The sequence below is a fragment of the Ursus arctos genome, unplaced genomic scaffold, assembly GCF_023065955.2.
Source record: "Ursus arctos isolate Adak ecotype North America unplaced genomic scaffold, UrsArc2.0 scaffold_30, whole genome shotgun sequence".
Taxonomy (NCBI): Eukaryota; Metazoa; Chordata; class Mammalia; order Carnivora; family Ursidae; genus Ursus; species Ursus arctos.
Window position 1 is genome coordinate 18,778,465 of NW_026622986.1, and position 16,860 is coordinate 18,795,324.

The 16,860-nt window shown below is 40.6% G+C and overlaps 1 protein-coding gene across 1 annotated transcript in view; it reads right to left on the reverse strand.

Annotated features, from left to right (window-relative positions):
- The window catches only part of PLXDC2 (plexin domain containing 2), a 432,671-nt gene that overhangs the window by 247,744 nt on the left and 168,067 nt on the right, over positions 1–16,860 (reverse strand). Inside the window, exon 2 of the mRNA XM_026478971.4 lies at positions 15,708–15,919. Within this exon, the coding sequence (XP_026334756.1) occupies positions 15,708–15,919 (212 nt within the window). The remainder of the gene's footprint in view (positions 1–15,707; positions 15,920–16,860) is intronic.

Here is a 16,860-nt window from a genome sequence, read left to right on the forward strand (position 1 = left end):
AATCCTGGGGTTCTGGGATCGAGCCCCATGTTGGGCTCCCTGCTCAGTGGCGAGCCTGTTTCTCCCTCTGCCTGCTGCTCCCCCTGCTTGTGTTCTCCCTTTTGCTCACTCTCTGTCTCAAATAAATAAATAAAATCTTAAAACTAACAAAAAAGAAATGCTTATGGCTCATATATATATATATATATATATATATGTATATATATATATATATATATATATATATGTATATATGTATATATATATATATACACACACACACACACAATACTACTGAATACATGGTGATCATATGATTGTACAGTTTAATCCATTTGTTATTTATTATTTTTAATAAGCTGATTAGAGACACAGACAAGACCACCCTTCCGTCTTATTAAAAGTTGAACCTTTAGCCAATGTCTCAAATCACTTTGATTTTCTAAATTTTTTTACTGCTAAGTCTAAAAATGTTTCAGTCTTCTAAGAGAAACAACAACAAAATGTTTATTTGAAGAAATGTCATTGCTCAAAAGGAATATTTATATGTAATTAATAGAGCACGTAGAAGTTTTCTCATGTCTAAATACTTTTGAAACATAGAATATTGAATCAATCATAAACAAGCCAGCGATTTCTCATGACAGTGGTTTCATACACTGTAATATTTTTGAGGAACAAGAAAGTAATCGTGCAGACTTCCTTCAAAATAACCAGTCAAGATGAGACCTCTAACACCATCTTCTACTTCTTGTTTTCAACAACTTGTTTCCAATGTAAGTGATAGGAAGTTGTCCACTTAGACTGTATTCACATAAAATAGGTATAGAGGAAAAGTAGGGTAGAAGAAGTCTGGAATATATAATCTAGAATCATATTATATTTGACACTGAATTCAACTCAACATCTAGTCTCTGCCTCTCAGATGCCCATGAAGGCAGCCGTGAGGCGCCTTCTGAGAGACGACATGGTAAGACTGTGTCAGTTACAAATGTGATTAATCATTTGTTTGGTATGCACTAGCAACAGCATCTGGTTGACCCATTGGAGAGATGGGCCTGTGGACATATTTTATTTTGCCATCACTCTATTAGTCTACATGTGATTAAGAAAAGCAATGAAAGAGGGGCGCCTGGGGGCTCAGTTGGTTGAGCATCTGCCTTTATTTTTTTTTTATTTTTTATTTTTTTTTTATTAATAATGATTTTTTATTATATTATGTTAGTCACCATACAGTACATCCCCGGTTTTCGATGTAAGGCTCGATGATTCATTAGTTGTGTATAACACCCAGTGCACCATGCAATACGTGCCCTCCTTACTACCCATCACCGGTCTATCCCATTCCCCCACCCCCCTCCCCTCTGTAGCCCTCAGTTTGTTTCTCATAGTCCATAGTGAGCATCTGCCTTTAGCTCGTCATGATCCCGGGGTCCTGGGATCGAGCTCCGAGTTGGGCTCCCTGCTCAGCGGGAAGCCTGCTTCTCCCTCTCCCTCCCACCATGCTCTTTCTCTCTCTCAGATAAATAAATAAAATTTTGAAAAAAAAAAAAAAAAGAAAGAAAAACAATGAAAGAATAGCCAACATTTAAGCATTTTGTTATCTCTTGAGAAACTAAAAGATCTGCCATCTTGCGCCCACATTCCCACATGGCCCCAGGCTGCTGTCTCTGGGTAGCAGCTTCCTCTTTAGCCGGCCGTTCTCATACTGGTCTGCTACATGCCCGTGTCCCATTGTTTTCCTACATCCAGGAAGAAATTCCCTTGAATAAATCATGCCTCATGTGCTGTTAATTTTTTTTTTTTTTTTGGAGTATTACTGGCATGACCCCAGGGACCAGAACTTGCCAACTGAATGTAAATCCAGTGATTATCTTTAAATATGGGACTGAAGAGTCAGAACACTTGGAACCCAAGCAAGGCAACTGTAGTAAAATCACAGGAAAACAAACTTGGAGCATGCTAGTAATTTAGGAAGTAAAATCTTTACTGTATGGAATTCTGTTTGGAGGAAATCTATGTGAATGAAAGGGAGTAATCAAATAGAAACAGTGGTTCATACAGGCATTTTAACAACGTAATTCAATTACTTCATGATAGAAGTAGGCAGATATATAATCCATCAAGCAAATGGAAAGAGAAACTCCGGATTGACCACATCGCAGGGGAACTTGGAAATCTGTCTCTCCTGATTCCCTACAGGAAGTTACAACATGGGTTTCTCTATGCACGGAAGCCTGGGGCCACGGATGATTCACCAAGGAGTAAGTGGGTGCTCAACCCTGCAACGGTCCAATGGTTTGATGAGCCTTATCCCCCTTTTTTTCTACTTAGATGCCCAGTGGACTCTGTCTATCTGGAAGCACTGTTGAGGCGAGCTGTCAACTGACAAAGCCCCTTAGCACTCAGGGCGGGGTCAACATTCATAGCCGTGGCTTCAAGTTTTCCATCATCAGTGGCATGGACAGAAAGCAGTAAAGCGCATCTCTGTTCTGGATCTCTGTCTGTCTATCTTCAGGAATGGGTGCTTTTGCAGCATTTTATTTGTGGTTTTCTGAGAGGGGAAGCAGAGAGAAAGGCAGGAAAGTGGATAAAAACAGCCACAGTAGAAGCGAAATGACTGAAGAAGGAGCAGAAGCTGCAGCGGCTGGCTCAAGCTTTTCCTGCAAAGGCTCCCTTTGCGAACTGCTGGTGGCCTCACTTCGCTCCACTCCAGAATGGAGTGACCCTGCTCATTTCAGTACACTGCTGTCTCTTACTTGAGTTTTGTATGTGGACAGACTCAAATCTGTAATCCCTCAAAAACACAGCTTCGGGGATGAGGGGAGAAAGTCTGGTGAGGAAGCATGAGCTTCCATCAGTACAAGTAGATGGGGGGCTCCGGTGGCTACAAATGCCATTTCCAGATAGGCACTGAGGATGAGTCCCTGTGCCTGTGCCTGAAGGCAGGGGGGCTCCCAGCCACAGCCACGGCCATGGCCACGGCCACACGCTTACTCTGCACCTCTGTAACTGCCTTTCTTTCCCTCGCTCTTCATCTCTTCTTCAGCAGAAGAAAATGGTACTCAGACCATTTGAGTGCAAAAACAAATTCACTGCTGCAGAAAGAATCCCCGCGGACAAACTATAATTGCATACCCCACTCCACTACTCATTTTAATGTGGAAACGGCCAACACAAATATCAGGCTTTTGCTGGTAATCTAGTGTTAGTCCTTGTCACATTCTGTTTCACTCACAGTCCAAGCCACAAGTGAGTCTCGGTTTTCTTGGTCAAAAAAGGAAAGAAAGTCTTTCTATCTTTCCTGGGTTTTATGTTTAACCCTCACTTAAATACCACTCTCTCTGCATCTAATCAAACCTGCTTCAGATCAATGAATACTTTATAAACATGAACAAAATATTCAGCCTTGTCTCCTCTATGGAGGTTGTCATCTGAGGTAGACTCCCCCAGTCTGGGTCTTTTGAAATAGTCTGGTCATTTCACGGCTTTATGGTTTGGAGAAATATCCACAGTTTCATTTGCTAAACTTGAAATAGAGAGGCCCTTTCACTTCCTCTAGAAAACTTACTTTATACCTCTCCCATAGCCTTGCAGTAATGGAGACATGGGAGGGCAGATTTTGGCTACACAAGTTGTCAGTAGTATGTGAGTTTCTAGTCAAGAGGAATACTTGGTGGAGACAGCAAATTTGCCACTAAGGAAGAAAAGGGACCACAGTGTTGAAACAGACCAGGAAACGAGCCTCATGGGGTCTCCTTGCATGTACTGAACAGGCTCCATGAGGGAAGAGAGAACTGGAGGGCCCCATTTGAGCTGCTCCATTATCTGAAGCCCACCATCCTATGTCCTTTCCATTTTTCATAATTTCTGATCCCCATTATTTAGAAAAACTCATTCTGCTTTGATTCCTTGTCCTGTCTCTCCTCATCTTCCAGAGTCATAATCTAAAGATCATATTTAAAGCATTCACTGAAGCAAAAGGGAGCATTGGCCAGTTCTCCAGGTAGCTGTTTAATTTTTATTGTCTCCATGAAAAAAAAAAAAAAAAACAGCTGGTTGTACTGCTCAGGAAAATAAGACATTGAATTCAAGTACAAACTAAGGGTAAGGTGGAAGGGAGCTATTCAAGCCACCATTAATTTTCTCCCACAGAGGTAACTTTTATTAACCATGGTTAGGAATGATGAACACACACATATGTGTACCTGCACATACACACAAACATGCAGAGGTAACACACAAACACACATACATTTACAAATTACCAAAATTAATATTTACAGATTTTGAAAAAACAAAGTCTCTAGTATATAGCAAGCTTGCCTACACATAATGGATTTTTTAAACTACCACCTACAATGCCAAATTCTTCTATTCTAATTTTGCAATTGCAGACCAAAGAAAGACAATGATACATTGGCGCAGTGGCTACTGAGCAGACAGGAGATCACGAGGTAGAAGGCAGTGCTAGAATAAAAAGGAACAAAGTGAGAAAATTAATGTTTGTCCCACATTCTGCTTTCACGCCGTCAACTCGCTCGTTGCTTTGTTTCAGGGACTGTTCCAAAGCGGGAAATCGTTTCCTCTTTCTAGATTCCTTATTGCCAGCATTTAAAAAATCAATAGGAAATCAGGAAGGACAGTCCCACAGACATTTACCATTTATTCTAATTTGCATCCACAAGTGCTCACCCACTTAAAAAAAAAATAATTCCCTTTGAAGACGGTTAAACATTTTTCTTAAGGACAGAAAAATGAAGGACTTTCTTTCTTTTGTTCTTTTATGCAAATGACTTTGGTTGTACGCAGACTATATCACATTCTTTTTTTAATAATAAAGTAAGGAATATACCTTTACAAAGCAAAATTTAAAAAAAAAATCCTTCAAGTGGCCGTTACAATTGTTCAGCAACAAAAATGCTTGAACAAAGCATGTCAAATACATTCTAAATCTGCTCAGACCAAGCAAATCTCTTCAGTGAGGCAAAATACCATTTCGACCATCATGGCGAAAGTGATTTTGATTTCCAGCTCAGTTCTTTGTGGACCAATGAGTAACTGAACTGTAGCTGCTTTCTGAAGTCTTAAACAGACTCATGTTGGATGGGCTGTTGGCAGGACGGAAGAGGGGACTTTTGAATATACTGATTATTTCTTTAGGTTTCTGGGGGAAAATACTACTTTCCAGAAGGAACAGTGTATATACAAAGATTTATCTAAATATTTTGTTTACCTTTAGAGAGAAGTTTACTATCACCAGGTCCAAAAATTTCTAATGATAATTTTTATTATTTTGATCTGGCACATTTCTACATTTATTCATAAAGTTGTTTCCTTATTCTTCGGATTTCATTTTTTCCTATTTGAATATGACACTTCTCTATTCTGGTAAAGATTAATCCCATTCACTTGTAAAAATCATAAAGAGACATCTGATTTCTCACTGGACAGAGAAAGATGACAAGTCATTCTTTGTACAATTGGTATTTAAGGAGGAGAATAATTGTTTATACTTGATTTTTAAGATAACAGACCATTGTACAGTACTATTTATAATGAATGAATTCACTGTCTTTTTAAGTTCTTTGGGAAGGTTTGTTAGTGTTTCTATGTAAACATTGCCAGAACATGAAATTTTAAATAATCTTTTACTCTATACTACTTTCAAATGACAGAACAAGTAAAAATTTGCATTCAAATATGACCACTGTGCAAAGTCTAACCTAAGATAATTGGAAAATACTACAACCTAAAATTTTCTTAGAGAAAATAAATCTGATAATCACAAATCACTGCATTTAACTTTGAAAATTATATAACGTTGCAGGCTAGAATTCACGAAACCCTAAAAGGTTAGGAATAAGCATCACTAGCATTGCTTTTTTTGGGCAGAAAATCCCCTCACCAGATGAAATGCTTTTAGTGTTGGAAATACCTAAAAGACTCCCTTAAAAGGTGCTGTGACTAAGTGAAATTTTTAAGTTAAACAGATAGAATTTTGCTTTGCAAGGTTTTCTTTCAAACACCTTTGGTCACAAGTGGGATTAGTACTGTGAATCCAAAATAATATAGATAGATAGATAGATAGATAGATAGATAGATAGATAGATGATAGAGGCAATGTCTAAATGGTGAATGTTAGTGTTTTCTGTAGCTTTGCTCTTTGAGCTGGAGATTGGGTAAACATATGACATTTACAAAAGAGCTAGAAATTATTTGTAAAAGAGAAATAATTTCAGCAGTGTTTAATCCATTCACTCAATTCAGTGCCATGGATTCCAAACTATTATTTCAATTTAAGAGCTCAGGCTTGAAATACCATATAGAAAATAGCTCAAAACAACTGTCCCCAAGGGCTGCAGAGTTCAATCCCTCTCTTGTTTCAAGACGGATTCAGACATCTATGTGTCACTGGGGCATGAACAGAAAGGTTTTCTTTCAGGGATACACAAGAAGGAAATGAAGGTAGCCTCTTTTCATTCTGAATGTTAATCACCCTTTCTTAAAAGGACCTTCATATATTTGATGCCTTCCTTAATACAGAATATAGAGTGCCACATTAACAAATTTCTTTATGACCGATGCAAAAGTGATGGGTATGAATATACATATATGCATGCTTGGTTATAAAGAGACCCTTATCTGCCTTAAAACTGCTTCTGAAATACAAGGTGAAGTGAAAGTCCCCTGAATACTTAGTAAAAATATATTAGACATCATTGCTTACCAATAAAAATGCCACTTTTCATGCCTTAACTTTAAATAGTCAGAAAATTTTAGGTATCTTGTATTTGTAATGCCCAGCTCATCGGTCATGTATAGACCTAGTGGTGTTTCTGTCTAAGTCACAATATTTGGCAAAGACCCGTGAGATACCTCTGATAAAGGTCCACAGAAACTTATGCGTGTCACATAAAATTGCAGAACATCAGTGTTTATCAGAGTAGTCTTTATTTTTCCAAAGCACTGGTGCTACATGACAGAATGCACATTAATTTGTTAGATAAAATGAATGGCAAAGACTTGGTGTGATGTAGTGTATTCAACTGGTATTAGTATCTCTAAAAATTAAGGAAGTTTGCAGCATAAGGGCTGGCAGATTCATTATGCTCCCAATCTTCATGGGCATAAGCAGTGGCCCCAGTACTCCCCCAGATGTAGTAATAAAAATCATGTTATTAACAGGCCTGTGCCGACCCAGACCTATTTAATCTTTGAGCTATAATCACTTTATTATTCTGTTTCTGATTCTGAAGAAACAAAAATCACAGAAAAAACGAGTCCTTAAGGCGCAACACATCAATATGAAATGGGGCTGCCCAGGGAATGACCCCAGAAGCTGTCTCTCTGTTGCCCAGAAGCTACGTATCTAAGGAGACAGGTTATGCACCCCACAGCGAGATGGGCTCAGCCTGAGCTCAACTTTCTGTGGCACCTGTAACCCCAGCCCAGGTGCTGGACTTTTCTAAAGGGCTGGCAGGTAAGCCTGCCTTCTGGGGCTTGATCCTCGAGTATTCTTTTAAAAAAGATCTTATTTATTTATTTGAGAGAGAGAGGGAGAGAGTGCGCACCCAAGAGAGAGCACAGATGGGGGGAAGGGCAAAGGGAGAGGGAGAAGCAGACTCCCTGCTGAGAGGGAGACCCATGCAAGGCTCGATCCCAGGATCCCGGGATCATGACCTGAGCCGAAGGCAGATGCTTCACCGACTGAGGCACCCAGGTGCCCTGATCCTTGAGTATTTATTTCCCCTGTGCAATGCCAGTCTCTCGCTTCTCCAATAAAGAGGAAAACCAAATGGGACACAGCCCTGCCTGGAGCACTGTCCCACAGCCCCTTCTCCATGGGCTGCCTAGAGAGTACGGGACTCAAGCATCTGCTGGCTTTTGTGCTCCTGACTTCTGGCCCATACTTAGTGGCCACTTGCTCCTTCACCCTGAGCCCCTTGCTCGACATATAAAAACTGTACATGTTCTGGACTACCAAAACAATCTGTTTTTTCAGCAAGATTTTTTTTTAAATCAATCTAGATAAAGATCTAGACCTATGGCATTAAGCAATACTATAATTTTTGATATTGAAAATAATAATTTTCATAAAAGTGTATTTTAAATGTCCCATTGGAAGTTGGTCTGGACAAAGAGGAAAAATAAGATTGCAAGATGATACAAAAAAATTCAACTGATTAGCAGTTACCTGGTGTGTTCCCTCTGTTAGGAGTTTCTTCTCACTGCCCTAGTTAATACAAAGAAAGGCAGACAATATAACAGGGTCCTCATGAATGGGCAGGAAATTGAGGTAGGCAAAACTGTGCAATATTTTTACAACTAACCTAAGGAGTCTGGTAGGGGGAGGTTAAATATGGTGTCTCTCTTTGTACATGAAGAACAGAAGAATATTCACTCTCAAACATAATTCTTGTTCTGAAAATAAATTATATGACTAACACACTTAATAATTTTACAACCTGGATGTATCACTTCGAAGACTATTTCCACGCCATTATTGCAAGTAAACTCAATTAGCTAACAGTGAAGCATCATAGAGATAATTCAGTTATTCTTTATGGAACTCTTTGAAGGACGGTTATGGATCTTTTTTCATTTTTGTTTCAATAGAGAGCTGGCATATCAAGCTAAGAATAATCTATAATTGAGCAAGATATATGATACTCTATTTTAATCCTCATTATCTTTTTAGAGGATGAGCAATAATTGCTGGTAAGTTCTGCCTGATTTACTATTTTCAGTGCGATTTCTTCTTTGAAGACTAAAAGTCCTCATAGTCCAGAAGAAACCAAATGGGATTAAATCAGAAGTTTAAAACTAGGTGTTTTTGCCAATTATCAAAACAGAAGGAATTAAAATAGACTTTGTTATCGGGTAACATACAACCTTAGGCAATATGGAGTTGCAGACATGAGGCCAATTCCCAACCTATATGAGATGGGAGATGTCAAGGGCGTAACAGGTCACCCTTCCAGGGAAGGAGATGACGGGGACCCAAAAGTGACTCTCAGCATCAAGCAAGCACCAGAGGTGGGGCAGGACTTCAGTCACAGTGACTGATGTAAATTAATGAGTAGAAATCGGAGTATTTCTGAAATTCTTATGTTCATCCGTAACTTTCCTCTAACCACCATCTCATTTTACCTGACAACAATTCTCATCTAAATTTAATTAATTTTTCATCCCTCAGATTTGGGCTTTTGGATGCAGTTTCCACTCGGGCCCCCGCCCCTAGTAGTATTCTAGGAGCCTCAACGCAATCCTGCTTTTCCCTATTTAAAATCTTTCAGTAGCTTCCAAGTACCTTCTTGATCAATTCCATGTATCTTACCACAGTGTTATCTGAACACTTGTGTCCCCCCCAAATTCATATGTTGATACATAGTCCTCAATGTGATGGCATGTGGAGGTGTGGCCTTTGGGATGTGATGAGGTCATGAAGGCGGGGTCCTCAAGAATGGAATGAGTGCCCTTATAAAAGAGACTCCAAAGAGCTTTCTGGCCCCTTCAGCCATGTGAGGACACAGAAGAAAGACAGCCCTCCATGAACCAGGAAGTGGGCTCTCCTCAGACACCTAACCTGCCAGAAGCTTGATTTTGGACTCCACAGACTACAGAAATGTCAGAAATAACTGTTGTGTGAGCCCCTGGTCTCCAGTAATTTTGCTAGAGGAGCCTGAACAGATCAGGACACATCGTCTAAAAGGGAGTTTAAAGCCTTGGCCCTGCCTATCTGTGCAAAACTCTCTGTCTAGAAATACCTTGATGCTTGGCTATCTTCTAACGCTCTCTTCCTCACATGGTTCAGATGACACCTTGTCTCTACGTTAATCCTGGCTCTCTCCAGAATAAGGGGAATCTTCCTCTGGGTGCTGATTAACTTATGCAGGGCTTCTCCTTTGCAATCACACACCCTCCCAATGCTTGCTTTCTCATCTTCTGTGGAACCAAATCTGACACCTACATTGCATTTGGGAAATTTCAATTCACTCTTGAGTCAAATAAGTGTGCTTCTCCAGGATTAACCTTAGCCCACTCCCTTCACACGGCTTTCTGATTCTACAACCACATACTGAAGCCTCTGAAAGTTTAAGATCTCCTAAAATGGAAATGCCTCATTAAAAAAAAAAAAATCTACACCAGCTTTTCACATTCATAATAAATATAGTAGCAGCGTTACTCAGTATCAGGTGATACTTTTCTTTCTTTTGGGAAATGTCACAAATCTGCACTATCACGTTCTTCTCATATATAAGTATTATCTTCTATGAGTTCATTGAGCAAAACAGTGGCCCGAGGAAAGAATCAGCATGGTTGTATTCTGCATATTTTCCTTACTCTATTTCTGTGAAATGGGATGATGTGTCTTATTACTACCCCATATTTAGATTTATTTTTGTGATTGTCAGGACTTTGAAATTGAGAAAGCTTACTTCGACTTGAGACACAGAAGCAGTAAGACTTCCATTAGCTAAGAATATTCCGATGTATCTCTACACTAGAAACATACTAGGGATTCTGCCCTTATGGGGCATTACGGAATGTCTTTTTCTTTATAAAACAATCATCAAACCAATCACAATCTCTTTTAGATTAAGTATTTGCCAGTGGCTTTTTTTCCTTTCAAGTAGATTGTTTAATTATGGACTGCAACAAAATATTAGTGCATATATAATAACCTTACGTGCAGCAATTAGCGATTGCTAACTTTTTAAAGAAGTGTATTGCAAAATTTATAAAAATAAGATGCAGACACCATTGGAAATGTGCTACAGCAGAAGATGAAAAAGAGTTTTTACATATGCATCTAGAAGAAAAACAGTCGGTCTCTGGATTTTGGTTATATCCATCACACATATTTGCTGACCATTCTCAATTATAACTTCCTCAGATAACAGCTTTAATGTGAAGATAGATGATATAATTGCTGGATATACCTGCAATTTTTAATTTGGTACCAAAATGAGAAATCCACAAGACATGTTGTTGGTAGGCAACTCAATTTAACCTAAGATTTTTCAGAACATTTGTATCATCAATAGCGAAATCTGCTTTGTGGTCTAACTCTCTGCAACTCAAAGTGTGGCCTGTGGTCTGGCCACACGTGCAACCCCTGAGAGGCACTGGGCTCGCTCACAATTTCTGAGTCACTCTGGATCATGGAGCTACACTTCTATGATCCATAAACCTTATTTTGAAATATTTCCTTCTTCAAGTCATCCCAGTGCTTTTGAATTAAGGCAAAAATAAATAAATAAATAAATAAAAATCACAGTTGACAATCCTTTGCGGGAACATTTTCATTGTCCTAAGACGGGGAAGATGAAGTTCAAAATACTGCATGGGAGTAAGTGACAAAAACCGACAGAAACTCCCATGTTTGGTTCAGTGCGTGAGAAAGGAATTAGTGACGGATTTCTGTAAAGCGAAGAACTGTAAGTTACCAACACAGTGACGGGGAGTCGGCTGATGAAACTGATCTCCATGAGGATCAGTAATTCTCACCCAACACTGCTTAGGCCCTTCAGCCAGCAACAAGGTGAACACACACATGAGCTGTTCACCCCTGCTCGGGTCCCTGGGGCCACGGGATTCACTGAAGCCTGCCCTAACACGGCTCAATCATGCACACAACTCAGCCTTACCCGAATGTCTTGGGAGCCCTTGTAGTCCCAAAGGAATTACAAAAAGTAGCACACCAGTGACTGCTCTAATCCCCTGTCAGAAGAAGGAACCGTTCTTCTTGTGTGACCAAGTGGTTATATGTCCACACACGGAGAAAGTACAAGAAGAAAAGGCTGGCCTAGGTCAACATTCAGATCAACAGAGGCATTTGCCAGCTGTTGAGTCCCTACTTACTCATCAGGAAATACAAACGGTTTCAAAACCATTTATATTTTCAGGGGAAGAAAAAGAAAGAGAAAGAGAGAAAGAGAGAAAGAGAGAAAGAGAGAAAGAGAGAGAGAGAGAAAGAAAGAAAGAAAGAAAGAAAGAAAGAAAGAAAGAAAGAAAGAAAGAAGGAAGGAAGGAAGGAAGGAAGGAAGGAAGGAAGGAAGGAAAAGAAAGAAAAAAAGAAAGAAAGAAAGAAAGAAAGAAAGAAAGAAAGAAAGAAAGAAAGAAGGAAAGAAAACAATGACAACAACAACAAGAAACTTCGACTGGAAGAATTTTCCAGTTTTCCAGTCCCTCTATTATCTGTTCTTGTGCAGAGCCAGAAAAAATACTGTCACCAAGTTCAGAGAATAACAGCCTTTGTTGATGTCTGAATGAATTTGTGCCAGAATAGTAAATATGCTATTGTCTTTTGTTTTTGTCTTTGGTGCAAGTGGGGTATAAAGTCTAGACAATGGCAGAAGCAGGGGAGCAAATGTACAGGAATGCCATTCTGGGGGGCTGAAGTCTCACTGGGATACAAATTATTTTCACAGCCACTAACTACAGTCAGGGCTCTGGGACAAAATAATTCCCTTTCTTGACATCAACTCTGGAAGCATCTAAGGGAAAAAGCACACATTGTCTTTCATGCTCATTGCTTGTATTAAATGATATAAATCAAAATGCTTATTCCTAAGAGATAAGAAAGACCTTGTCAGAATGCCCGGCACAGAGTAGCCACTCTATCACCATTTGGTTCCTTTCTTCCTTATTTCTGTTTAACTCAATCAGGCAAAAATATTTTCCCTAAAAGAGACACAACAACGTTCAAAAATGCCATTTCGAGGGCCAGGATAAATAAACTATGCAGAAGAGTTTCAGATGTAGGCTTTTGGTTCCAGAACTAGACGTAGTGCCAAGGAGTGACTTATGGGACTTTAGTCCCCAATAATCTCCATCAATCCTCAGAACGCCATCAGAATAAATAAACTTTTCGAATAAAAGCAGCTATCTTGTTATGAAATCTAGCTTCAAGAGAAGTCCCCTTCCTGCCAGATTGAAACCCTGAAGTCACTCTCGCATCGACATTGGGGTGCTGCCACTGTCCAAAATCATTACCTAATCGAAGTACCATTTACTTTTCCTTATATTAGAGGAAGCAAAGTCATTAGAAAGAATAAACCTTGGGAGCTGAGCAAGCCGGGGTTCAAATACCAGCTCCTTTATTCGTTAATGGAAGAGCTTAGGGAAAACACTAAACCTAAATCTGAAATTGCCCTCATGTAAAATCACCGAGATTACCCAGTGAACCAGGAGACACAAATCTCAGGAGGCTGATGTCAGGACGAGGCAAGATGATCTCCATATGGCACCTGGCACATCTTAGCACCGAGTGATCACCCAGCATACAGCTCCCTGCACCAGCACCATCTTCCTTCCTTCGTTTCACTGATTCAGAATCCCTGACATTACACGATCTCCTCTATTAAGGTAGAAAGGAGGAAAACTGGCTGAATAACAACATCATGGCTATAACAACAACTGGGATTGTATTTTGAAGAGTGTTCATACATCCCTGGAGCAAAAGGATTTTCTATTTTACGAATGATTCAGAAAATTCAGCATCCTGCATAGAGATCACGGAGTTCTAGGAATGTGTTCTCCCCTTTCAATCTCAGGGAGCTATGAGTTCTGGGCAGAGAGTAAACACCTCTGCTTCTGTTCAGCGCTCCTTTCTTTATGCTGCACCCCAGCTAAAGGGTGCTCAGGGAAGAATTATGATGCCCTCTCCGAGTTGCTATAACAACAGTGTTGCCAAAATAGCAGGCACTCTGCAGGAGTCAGAATAGCCTCTTACAGATATTATATGACTTCTGCTCCTGGCACTCCTCTGTTGCCTGTTAAGGGGCCTGGCTGGGCAGGCAGGGACCACCAGAGTCACATGCTAGGAGATGGACGGGGTTTTGAAAATTGCTGGGCCTCTCACATATACGGACTCCCAACGGCCTATGCTTCAGATCTTCTGAAGATTCCTCTCACTATGCGGGAACGAAATGATGCCTTGATACTATTTGGAGAACGATGCAGTGTCTGTTTCATGAAGTTGAGTTCTTTTCCTAAATAATGAGTATTTCAGGACAGTAAAAAGAATCTTGTCTGGTTCTGAAAACGTATAAACCTGCCACCAGGGAGAAAAATAGGAACTAAACCTTGAGATGGAGAGAGAATATTCAAACAGACAATGGCCACACCATGGATGACAATAGAAGTCTGACCTCCAACCTCTACAGCAAGCAGTCCAGGGAGCCAGAACGCAGCCTTGGCAGCGATCAGACCAGAATGGGCAGGAACTGATGAACGACTGACAGCCTTCCTATTTTGCATCCCCGGGTCCAACTCAGTATAAGACAAATATGTTCCCCAAATCGATCACATGAGATGTTCTGCTTCTAATTAAGCCCACCTTCGGCTCCTTCGTGTCAACAACGTCCAATGAGAGCAAACCTGAAGACTTCTCTCTTTTTTAAAGACGTATTTATTTGAGAGAGAGAGAGAACGAGCACACGAGTGTGCTCACGCGCACAAGTGGGGGGAGGGCAGAGGAAGAGAATCTTCAAGCAGACTCCCTGCTGAGCACAGAGCCCTAAGCAGGGGCTCAATCTCAGATCCCTGAGATCATGACCTGAGCCTACAACAAGAGTCAGACACTTAACTAACTGCGCCAACCAGGAGCCCCATCCTTCTCTTTTTTAAGTGAGAAACTTTCCCACTGCCCTGCCTGCTTTTGAGTCTCTGCCAGAGGGAAGTGATGGAAGCTGACTCTTGCTAGAACAAACTGAATAAATAGCCTCCATTCTCATTTGCGTGTTTTTTTTTTTTTTTTTTTGCTTATTTCCATAAGATCGACCTGTTTGTTTTTGTTAGATTGAGTGAACTAACAGGATCATATTTTATGATTTGCAATGCTAAGGACTATGGGAATTTCAGCAATGTAATACCACCCTTGAGGCCTCTGGGCAACCTTACAGTCTGCCCAAAATGTGTCCTCAGCGAACTTCCATACTCATCAAACCCATCTCCAGCCGTCCTCCTTCCACTTCATAGCTCCAACCATAACAAAGAATTGCTTACAGTCACAGAGTGAATGACCATTTCGGTTTGCCCAGAACTGCCTTGTGTTTAGCACTGAAAGTGCTCTGTGCGAGGAAAGCACTCAGCCCTGGGTAAACTGGGACAGTTGGTCACTCTAGGAGACTCTCCGGCGTGCCCCAGCATTCTAAGACTCGGCCATTACAGATGCAATTCACTCTGCCAGGAATCTCGTTTCTCACTACTGACAGGAAATCGACCTGGTGAACCCCCCTTGACCCACCAAGCCTCTGCCTAAATGCCCGCTCCCAGGCTCAGCCTCTTTGACAATGGCCCACCCAGGGCCCAGACAGGTGATTTCTCCCTCCTCCACACCATGCTCCAGCTTGTATATATCCTTGTACATATCACGTAGCATACAGCTGATCTGGTTACACAGCAACCTTCTCGCGGGCAAGTGCTGTATCGCGTTCCTCTTCATGTCTCCTCACTGTCATCATCACGGCAAGTTTTTCTGTTTCATGATTAAATGTACTTAGCTATTATGTGTTTACTTATTTAATATAGTTATAATTATTGATTACTAAATTACCGAATATTAACTCATTATTTATTAATGAGTTAAATAGATCCTTACAAAAAGTCCTAAAGCTTTCAACTGAGCTTAAGTTAGAGCCTATACATACGTGGAAGTGGGGTGCCTTACAGGAAATACATTCGTCAATGCATTTCGGTTACCCAGATTATTTACCTACCTCAATCTGGGTGGTGTTGTCCTGCCCAACGTCCAGCAGCAGGTCCGTGAAGCCTCTGGGCTCTGGGGAGTCTTGGCCCATGCTTGCTCGGTTGGAGTCTACCGCCTTGAGAGAATCTAAGCTCCTTTTCCACCGGTGGCTGAATGCACGTGTGTCCACTTCCACTTCCTCCTCTGTTTGCGGGAAGACCTGAGCAACTTGATATGGCCAATCTGTTTGAACAAGAAATAAAATAATGAGTTACTACTTGTTATGAGTCATACACATCCTAGCTAATAGAGCAGAAAACTAATTTTGCTAGTCATGAAGACAGGAAACTAACTCCTCACAGTGAAATCTGTTTAACTGTAATAGTTTTGAGTTGGTATGAACATCTCTGAGAGGAATGCAATTTTAAAACACACCATAAGTCATGACAATGGTTAATGTGCAGATCAGCAGAGTCCCTAAAACAGATGTGCAGCCCTAAAGCAATGCATTTTTATTCTCTCCCCTCCCCGCCCTCCAAGCACACACTTCATAAACTATTCTCTAGCTGTTCTGAGAAAATAAGCTACAGTCCGAACAAAGGAATGAAACCTAGTGACTCTTAGCACATTGGAAAATAAAAGTCAGACATTATTAACTTGTGAGCTTATGTTCCTTTCTCGCAAGTTCTGCTGGGCAGCAAAGAGGCAACAATGTATTCGAATGGGTTAAATAATACATGGAATGATCTTCGTGTAAATGTGCTGACCTGCCTTGTAGCTCACCGGTCAGACTGGGTTCATTGCCTACCTCATTTAATAAGTAACACCCTCAGGAGGCATCACAAAGGCTCTTATTCATTTGTGCCGTTCTCACCTTGGACTCTTGTCAGGGTGGTGAAGGATGACAGTGATAGGCACTTAGAGAAATGGATGGGAAAGCAAAGAGACCAAATCACAAAGGTATTTTAAAGCCATCAGCAGGGACTGGCCTTGCTGACCCAGCTCATCCTACTACTACAGGAGGGAAAATAAGATTTAATCATTACTCCTAGTCTTTCATTTCAGTAGGTCAGTAGGGGAAGGTGTATCACAAGTATGGGAAATTCAGTTTCTGACCAAGAGGAACAGTCTTCTTCTACGCAACTATTACCCAGAGATAGGAATTGACAGCCTTTATAACTGGC